The sequence below is a fragment of the Colletotrichum graminicola genome (genome assembly GCF_000149035.1).
Source record: "Colletotrichum graminicola M1.001 genomic scaffold supercont1.22, whole genome shotgun sequence".
NCBI lineage: Eukaryota > Fungi > Ascomycota > Sordariomycetes > Glomerellales > Glomerellaceae > Colletotrichum > Colletotrichum graminicola.
The window spans coordinates 2,227-12,660 of NW_007361026.1; the positions used below are offsets into that span (position 1 = coordinate 2,227).

Here is a 10,434-nt window from a genome sequence, read left to right on the forward strand (position 1 = left end):
AGCCTATAGCTACTAAGCGTACGTACTAATAGTAGATATATAACTATTATAAAACTACTAGTAAAAGCTTACTACCTATATATAGATTAAATTCCTTATTAGATATATATTTAGTAATTTATATTACGTCTAGTATCTAGTATAAAATAAGGTCTTTACTATATATAATATAATATTTAATAAGAAATAAATCTTTAATAAATTAATAAATAGATTACTTAATAAGCTTTATAAAGCTAACCTTATAGTAATTTAATAATAAATTAACTAGCTAATAGTAGCTATTAATTAATCCCTTTTATATAAAGAAGCTAATAAAGAAATAAATAAAGTAATAAAATATACTAATATTACTTTACTAGGCGCTTTATAATTAGGTAATATACTAGAATATCTATATAAGTAAGTAAAATTTATACTTCTTCTTACTTTACTACTATTACTACTAAGCGCCTTTTTTATAGCCTTTATAGATTTTAATATAAGGGGTAGTAAAATAAGAACTAATAGCTCTAAATTAATTAATCTAATAGCTAATAGCTAAATAATTACTAATAGTAAAATAATTAATAGGTAAATACCTAAATTAATAGCTAATATTCTATTAATTAATTTATTAATAGCCTATAGCCTATAAGCTAGTAACTTACTTAATTTATTAATAGCTAATAGCCTATAAGCTAGTAACTTACTAAAAACTAATAGTTCTAAAGTAATAAGAATAGTAATCCCTTATACCTTATTTTATCTTTATATAATTAATTTATAAGATATTACTAAGTATAAAAAGGTGTTAAATTCCTAAGTAACTATAGCTAGCCTATTAGGTAATCTTTAGCTAGTAGTAACCTTATTTAAAGGCGTTATAAAAGGGTATTATCTTACTATATATATAGGTAGTTAGATTACACTAAGGACTTTATTTAAGCCTGCTTTCCTTATAAGGCTTACTTTATAGTAAAAAATTATAAACTATATATAAGGCAGCTTATAGGTAATAATATAGTTTAGTATATTATAAAGTTAACTAATAAGTAAAGATTACTACTTTTAGCTAAAGTACGCCTAAGGCTACTTAATTAACTATATAACGCCTAATAAGTATAATAATTATAAAGATATTACTAGTAAATTACTAGTATATAATAAAGAAGTTACTAGACCCTATAGGCTAATAGGTATATATTAAAAGTTACTATACTTTTTACTAATTTATAAATAGTTAAAAGACTACTTATATAAAAAGTAATTTAAAAACGCTAAAAAAGTATATCTATATAAGTATAAAATATTAAAATCTTAAGTAATAGTACTATAAGTAGTAGCTAAAAGGTATTAAATCCTTAGCTACTATTAGGTATATACTTATAAGCTTAATAAATATAGTTAATTAACTAAATTTAAAGTAAGACTTATAGTCTGTAGTAACTAATAAGTAAAAGATCTATAAAATACCTATATAGCTATATTAGTAAGTATATTATTTAAAATACTTATAGTAATAGCTACTTACTTTAATTTAAAATTACTTTAATATAATATAGTAAATATATTTATTTATACTACTATTAATAAGGTAGTATTTATAGAAATACCTTTAGGCTACTAAATCTCTAGCTAAATCCTCTAGCTACTAAAAGCGCTATATAGGCTTTAGTAATTACTACTACTATAGTAAAAGCACCTTAAAGAAGGACTTACTATATAAGGCTTTTACTAAGTGCTTAATAAGAATTACTATTAAAAAAAGGATTATATTATATTCTTTTTTTATATTAATAACTATATATTAGCTTATTACTATATAAATAAAGTATAAGTAAGTAATAAGATAGTAGCTTTTTAGTAATAATACTACTTTAAAGGTAGAAGCTTATTATAGTAGTTCCTTAGCCTTAAAGTAATTTATAACTAAAATAACTATTATCTCTAGCTCTTATAAGTAGTATATTATAATAAAGTAATAAAACTACTACTAATAAATAATAAATATAAATATAATAAATTATTACTTATAGTAAGGGCTAAGCTACTACTTAGTAAATATATAGCCTTATTATAAGAGGTTAACTAATATTAAAAGAAAGTAAGAATAATCCTTTATATAGTAGTAATAACTTAGCTAGACGTTACCTTTATAGCTAGCTAGCTTACTTACTTTAACTATAATCTAAATCTATATTACTAAAAGGTAGTAAATTAAGTGCTTAAGTATCTTTATTAAATATAGTATTTTTACCTTAAATATAAAGTAACGCTAGGTAGTAAAAATAATATATTAGAGGTTACTTTAGACGCCTTATTTACTAATAACTTACTAGACTATTATAGCTTATAAGTATATACGCTAAAGCTATTTAAAAGGCTTATCTTCTAGTAAGCTAATAAATAAGATATAGTAATAATATTAACTACTAAGGCTAAATTACTAGCCTTATTATTTACTATAAAGAAGGCGCTTTTTACTAGTAGATTAATTACTACATTAGGTATTTAACTATTAATATAACTAAGAACTAAATTATTACTTAATAAGCAGATAGCTACTAAATAGCTACTAACTATTTATATTAGTTATAATAATACCTAAACTATTAGGCTTATTACTAAGGAGCTTATTTAATTATAAATAAGGCTATAGTATATAAATATTTATAACTACTAGCTATAACAAGAAGTAGTAGTAAATTAAATTACTATTAAATATAAGAAGTCTACTAAATTAATAGCTAATAGATTAATAAAGGCACTTAGTATACTATAATTTACTATATTTATAGCTTAATTAAATATAAGTAACTAATATATATACCTTAAAGTAAATTAATAATAAAAATTAGCTAATAATAAAGTAAAGCTTTACTACTAGATAAAAAAAAATATATAAGATATTAAAAGATAATTAATAAATAAATAGGCTATATATAGATAATATTTACTATAGGCTCTATAGTAATTAATTATACTACTAGCGCTAAGGGGGTGTATTAAATATAGTAGAATTATATATAAATTAGCTAGTAAATATATAGTTACCTTATAGTAAATTATTAGGGAATAGGCAGTAAATTAGCCCTACTTCTAATAGTAACTTTACTAATAATATCGCTAGGATTAGCTAGGGATTTCCTAACTAAGAAATAGGGGTTTTTCCCTATTTCTATAGTAATTCACTATAGATACATAACATATAACAGAATTAATTAAGTAACTATTATAATCCCTACTATTTGACAGATACCAGCCACACGAAGCTGTCCCAGCTTCACGACAGTATGGTATCACGGTTACGGTTGCCTTATTTCTTCGTTGCTGGTAACCATGCGCTTCATAGCCGCCTTTCCGGTTGGTAACCAAAGCCATCGAGGTGCAACCTTCGAGTCTGACCTATTGGTTTTGGGCTCCCTCGTGTTGTGATAGGCCCGGCCCCCTCGACAACCCTCACTGCCATCTTGTTTATCAGTCCAAATGTGACCAGCCAGCTTCACTTGACCAGATTGGCTCGCCCGACTTTTCAGCTGATATGCAGGCCACTGGTTCTGCATTAATGTATAATCCCCCTCGCGTCGCAAACCCGGCTGGATTGTGCTGCGATGCTTCTCGTTCAACCTCACCGTCTATACCTGGCTCGACATGGATCCTCTCTCGATCTCGGCCAGCGTAATCGCTCTCGTCCAGTCGTCGCTGGCTGTTGGGAAGGGGGTTAAGCTACTTGCTTCTCTGCGACATGCTCCTGCAGAATTCTGCGATTTGGTGAATGAACTCACTACGCTACAAGCTGTTATTGAACAGGTCAAGAACCCACTCGAAGAATTGGAAAGCGAGCGAGCGAGTGATCGCACACTTCCCGATTTGGATACATCTGCAACCTTGGTGTTGAAACGCGACTTAGAAATCATTGCAGAGGAGCTTGGTGCTCTTTGCGAACGACTCACATCAGCGGGAAAGACGAGAAGAATAGACCAAGCAGGGTGTCTAAAGGAAGATGGATACGGGAGCAAAACAGCATTGCAAAGCTCAGGTCTAGGGCATACGCCACGCGAAACAGTCTAACACTGTCGTTTACTGCCTTGCTTTCATCGCAGAGGTAAGCGGTGAGGTCTCTAATTGCAATAAGCGCTGTCCAATATGCTGTTAACAGTGAGCAGTTTGAGACAGGGCAGAGTGATAGTTGATGTCCATCGACTCATTCAAGAGTTTTCCCAAGGCTTTTCCAGAGAGACCGAGAGAAATCGTAGTATAATGATCATGAACCACGCCAGCATCGAGGAAAGGATGGCCTCCCTCGACTGTCAGATGCACGCAAAAACATCCAGCCTGGAACACTTGTTGACAGCACAATGCTCCCCTTCAAACCAGGGCAGTCCACTGAGCCAAAACGCCTCGGGTATCAAAACGGACCCCTGTGTTATAATACAGGCTTCAGTTCGCAGAAGTTGCTTGCCTCTTTGCAGATGTCAGTGTCATCATTACTCCAGGATCCAGACGCCAGCCTGGCTGCGCTCCGTTTTCGGTACACTTTTCCTCCAGTACAACAGCGTCCCACTCCTGAGACCTAGAGGGTGTGACATCCGAGAATGCAGAGCCGGCCCCTCTAACTCTTCACGCCTGTTCTATCTCTTCCCGAGATGGCTTCTCTCTCGCGCGGTCTTCATTGCGACTTCCTGGGGGAGTCTAACTGGAGCCGGGTCTTCAATTCACCTCCACATTCCAAGACTGGTTCCCCGAGATCAATTGGTATCAGTTGTTTACAATTGTGATATTGAATGGATAAAGCAGGGCATTGCCAACTCAACCATACTGCCGACAGACGTGGATGATGATGGAAACTCGCTTCTCATGGTATGTTCACTTCTACCACTGAACTGAGTCGTCTATGTTGCTGCTATCGAGTACTTATGGCATTTTCGGTTTGTAGTTATCCCTACGTGAAGTGAACCTACCGCTCTCAGAGTTTCCCGTTCAACAGGGCTGGCCATTACATGTGGAAAACGTAACTGGATGGTAATGATATGTACGAAGCGTACTCGATACACCGTTCTAATGCAGCCTAGGACGGCCGCAACGCGCTCTCGAGTCCTGTACTACGCTGCGAAGCACAACCGAATCCAGTCTCTCAAACCCGAGCATCGCCGTATGATTGAGAATCTCACGTTCTCACGAGCAGAAGCAGGCGGTACATCGACTTTGATACATGAGGCAGTTCTTAGAGCAACACCGGTGTCTGTATGTGACGCAATTACTCAATCTCGGTCTGATATCGATAGCCTCGACAGCTATGGGTGGTGTCCATTGAATTGGGCAATCTTTCTTGACGACTACGCTTCGTCAGAGGTCCTCCTATATCGTGGCCCCAGCGCAAAGACAGAGACCGGAAGTGGCTGGACACCACTCCATTACGCTGCTCGATAAGAGCCTTTTGGTTCAACTAGAATGGCGCAGGCCGTCATTAGTGCCGGAGCCGATATTAATGCACAAGTCAGGAACTATTGTGGCATCAAAGGGGAAACCGCAATCATTTTTGCCTTCGATAACCCAGAGATGATTGATCTTTTGCTGGGGCACGGTTCCAGAATCGTCGTCAAAACAGACACTGACTGGGTGTGCCCGCTGTCGTACCGGGCTCGTCGGACAAGTAACGTCGATCGTTGGGACCCAAGAAGGTGGTACTGGAAACGATCTCTGGGGCTGCTTTGCAGTGCTGGATTGGACCTTGATCTGCCATCACAGCAGCCGGGCTACGATGGTCGTACCCCTGTTCACGACACAATCCTATGGCGCAATGTGGCATTATTGGAGCTATTAATCCAGCACGGAGCCAGACTTGATGCAAGAGACAGGCATGGCTCAAGCTCTCTGCATTTTGCAGCTCAAAGCGCGAATATGGAGCTCATCGATGTCTTACGGGATGCTCACATCCGTGGGCTGGATCCAGACCAAGCAAACAATGCTGGCGATACACCAATGAAGATAATCACAGCACGGATGTATGGCAGCGAAGATGGGAGGCAGCCAGGCGAAATAAGGCCAGCATATAATGAGTGGCTGGCTTTCAAACAACTGTTGCAAGAAATACGGGACCGCAACTGTGGTGATTCCTCACGAGACCGTAGTCGTACGGACTTTTCTGGACGCCGTTCGCCTAGCATCCCGCCCGAAGACTGGACACTTGGTAGCGATAACGTCTATCAAACTGCTGTTCAGTCGTTGAGGAGCAGCACGTTATCAACGACTGTCGATGATCTCACTCCTGTGGGAATTTGGGAGGACAACCGCAGCGATGAGGATCAGGTCTTGAACGTAGCTAACGAGGGCTGAACCAGCCAACTCGAATCCAACAAGCAAAATAGTTGCTTTGGTCGTACGTACGCACGTATCCATTCCGTATCATAACTTTATTACTAGCTGTACCTCAGGGTTTCCCTCCGCGGTCATGTGCTGAGAAGATTTGCACTTGCCATTTGGCTATGACCCTGGAAACGCTAAGTAAGCTTCCTGCGTCGTCCACGATCGTTTCGGTGGCAATCTGGGATGGATACGTTGCTTTTTCTATTCTTACCTAACTGTTATCGCATCTATACTTAGTACCGTATTCCAGATCGACTTGGGTGGCACACTACCTACCTTAATTCCAAGATTGCAAGCACTTGCACACCTGTAAGAACAGGCGAACTGCTGGCACGACACGGTCCCACACTCCGCCTCCCCATCGGCCAGCCCCACCTGCCAGGGGCCACGGACGCAGAGTCCAGACTATGTGTGGCCGACCTACTGTCAAACTGGAAACTGGAGACTGGAGACGGTGGCCTCACCCCAAAATACACTTACTCACACGCGCAACTCTCTTGTCGCCTCATCCGTCAGGCATCAGAACCCCCTTCCTTCCTTGGCTGGCGCAACGGCTGGACCTGAACCCTGGACCACGCTACAGATTCTTGACACACGTTTCGTTCTCCTCCTGACCTGCCATTGCCTACCTTCCTGCCTGCCAGTCCCGTCGCTCGCTTTGTTGGTCCCTTTATGCTTGGCTTCCCCCTTTGCCAAAAGCACCACCAGTCTTCCGCCACCCATTTTTTCTCTTTCGACGCCGCAGGACGATTTCGGGGGGCTTTGACACAGAAGAAAGGAACATTGGCTTCTTTTCTCAACCACTTCCACCCTCCATGTCTCCGGCGATCCAATAGGTTTTAATCACCTCAAATCCCTTTGCAAAACCTCCGACGCACCGCATCACGACTTGACCTGATCCACGCCTATCTGACGCTGCACCTCTGATTACGGCTTGACATTGATTGCGCCTTGTCGCGTTCCTTTTGTTTACTGCCTTCATCCGTTGACAGCAACCTTCTTTGGCGACTCTTGCTCCCGCCCTCTTCTCAACAGTCATCGCACCCACGAGGTGCAACCTCGTTGTTGCAATGAGGTTATCGCCTTTGTTTCTCTTCCTGGGCTCGACCCTGCTATCCGGGGTGCAAGTAGCAGCGAAGGAAGAGCAGGATCACAAAGCGAGCACCTACTTCAATTCCATGAAGGTGCCTCCAATACTCGAGTTGACACCAGATACCTTCGATAAGGAGGTGAAAGCCCATCAGTTTATGCTTATCAAGAATTACAGGTATCTGCCTCTGCTGTTGCTTCACCCCCTGGGCGCACCGTTACTGACCAAAGCATAGCCCTTACTGCCCTCATTGCATAGATTATGCGCCGATATTCCAGACCCTATACGAGTTCTACTACACTTCAAAGCCCAAGTCAAAGGACGACAAGTCCTTCACTGATTTCTACGACTTCCGTTTCGCCACAGTAAATTGCGTGGCCTACTTTGATCTCTGTGCAGCCCACAAAATCCAGTCGTACCCCAGCACCGTTCTCTATAAGGATGGCGAGGTGGCTGAGGTGATCAAGGGCGTCAAGGAGATCGACCAAGTCAGCCCCATCATCGAAAAGTACCTGGAAGCGGCCAAGCCCGGAACGAGACCCCGCAATATCGAGCTGCCCAAGGCTGGTGACAAGCACTCGCCCGACAAGGCGCCTGGCAAGACGGTCGACTCCAAGAAACCTGCGGACAATGAGGTGGATGAGAAGACTGATGCGAAGGCGCCGTCCAAAGAAGAGACGAAGGCCCCCCCCAAGGCCCCTCCTGCGAAGGAGGATACGAAGCCTGCCGACAAGACGGATGCAAAGGCCGACGCAAAGGCTAGCACCACCGAAAAGGCACTTGCCACCCCCACCAAGCCTGCGACGAAGAAGCCTACCGCTACTCCCAACAAGGACGGCATCTCTGTGCCTCTTACCGCTGAGAAGTTCCAGACTTTGGTGACCATGACCCAGGAGTCCTGGTTTGTCAAGTTCTACGCGCCGTGGTGTCATCACTGCCAGGCCATGGCACCTAACTGGCAGCAAATGGCCAAGGAGATGAAGGGCCGATTGAATGTCGGAGAGGTCAACTGCGACGTCGAGACTAGACTTTGCAAGGACGCTCGCCTCCGCGGCTACCCTACCATTCTCTTCTTCAAGGGTGGCGAGCGCGTCGAGTATGAGGGTCTGAGGGGCCTTGGCGACTTCCTTCACTACGCCGAGAAGGCGATGGACATCAGCGAAGGAGTTCAGGAGGTTGACGCCGAATCCCTGGCAGCCCTTGAGGAGAAGGAGGAGGTCATCTTCATCTACTTCTACGACCATGCTACTACCAGCGAGGACTTCATGGCTCTCGAGCGTCTCCCCCTCAGCCTGATCGGCAAGGCGAAGCTTGTCAAGACCAAGGATCCCGTCTTGTACTCTCGTTACAAGATCACCACCTGGCCTCGCTTGCTCGTTTCGAGGGAGGGCCGCCCCACGTATTACCAGCCGCTGACACCAAAGGAGATGCGTGATGTCCACCAAGTTTTGAACTGGATGAAGTCAGTCTGGCTACCCATCATTCCCGAGTTGACTGCCTCCAATGCGCGGGAGATCATGGATGGCAAGATTGTCGTTCTCGGAATCATCAATCGGGAGGACTCGGAAGGCTTTATGAGAGCTAGGCACGAGTTGAAGAGTGCCGCCAACGAGTGGATGGATAAGCAGATTCTGCTCTTCCAACACGAACGGCAAGAACTACGTGACGCGAAGCAGCTCCGTATTGACGAGGCTGAAGATCGCGGCGACCAACGCGCCCTGCGCGCAGCCAAGGCCACCCGTATCAACATGGACAAGTCGGACAGGAAACAGGTTGCCTTTGCCTGGGTCGACAGTGTCTTTTGGCAGAGATGGATCCGCACCACGTTCGGCATTGACACCAAAGACGGAGACCGTGTCATCATCAACGACGAAGATGTAAGCCTATTATTCCGTGGCCGTAAAATTTTGTTTTGGTTTATTTTGCAAAACTAACTCGGTTTGTAGAACCGCCGCTACTGGGACACAACCATCACTGGTAACAACATCCTTTTGTCTCGGACCTCGATTTTGGAGACCATTAGCAAGGTCGTGACTTCACCGCCCAAGATCAAGCCAAAGCTCACCATCTCGAGCTTCGAGAAGATCTTCTTTGATATGCGCGTTACCTTTGTTGAGCACCCCTACCTGACCTTGGGCTGCATTCTCGGCCTCGCCTTTGGTGCCTTCTCATGGTTCCGCAGCCGCTCTCGCCGGGGTCGTGGTGGACACTTCCGCTTGGAGGAGTCCTGGGGCAACAAGGAGCTGATGAAAGAAGGTCTGTTGGGCCCTAGCGGCAACGGCAAGGTGGATTAGAAATCCGGCGTGTATGAGCAGGGATTGAAGAGGCTAGAGGAGCAGAATCGTCCTACGCATGATCATCTACGCAAGTTGGACTAATGGAAAGCCGGAAATGAGGCTATGACGAATTTGTGGGTTTGACGTCAAAACGTTTTGAGTGTCTTTCGTCCACGGAGTACAGATGAAAGAGAGAGAAACCTACAGCATTGGGGCGAGCACTCACGGAGTTGACGGGGAGCTTTTATTCCTTTATTTCTTCGTTTCTTCTCCTGTCTTTCCTTGGTGTGATTATGGCTGAAAGGTCCAGTCTGTATAATACTCTTTTTGGTTGGCTGTGATAGGGGGATCCCCTTGCACATACTGTTTGACAGATTATACATAGTCTTTCCGACTTTTTTTCTTTCTTTTTTCTTCAATCGAGGCTTTGAAGAGTTTCTTTCTTCCTCGTTTGACGCGTGGGTTATTTAGGCAGAAGAGGTTGTAGGAACGTCATGTAGGGCTGAGAAGGTTAAATACACATGTATATGTGTACTCCACGAGACAAGGTATGGAAATGGGAGGTTTATTTTTTTTTATTTCTAGAACCCCACCCCTTCATTGCTGCTGTAAATGACGTGTTCCACCCAGAGATGCTGCATCTCAGGCACTTGGTTAAAGACAAATCCTGGTGTTTCGTTGTTTCTTATTTCGCTCTAGTTCGTATTAAAGAAAAGGTCC

The 10,434-nt window shown here is 42.3% G+C and overlaps 1 protein-coding gene across 1 annotated transcript; it reads left to right on the forward strand.

Annotated features, from left to right (window-relative positions):
• Positions 1–7,418: 7,418 nt before the first annotated feature.
• Positions 7,419–9,732, forward strand: GLRG_06053 (thioredoxin; the record flags this gene model as incomplete). Its single annotated transcript, XM_008096738.1, has 3 exons — positions 7,419–7,615; positions 7,674–9,315; positions 9,385–9,732. The coding sequence occupies 3 exons, from the start codon at positions 7,419–7,421 to the stop codon at positions 9,730–9,732; spliced, it is 2,187 nt and encodes a 728-aa protein (XP_008094929.1).
• Positions 9,733–10,434: the final 702 nt, after the last annotated feature.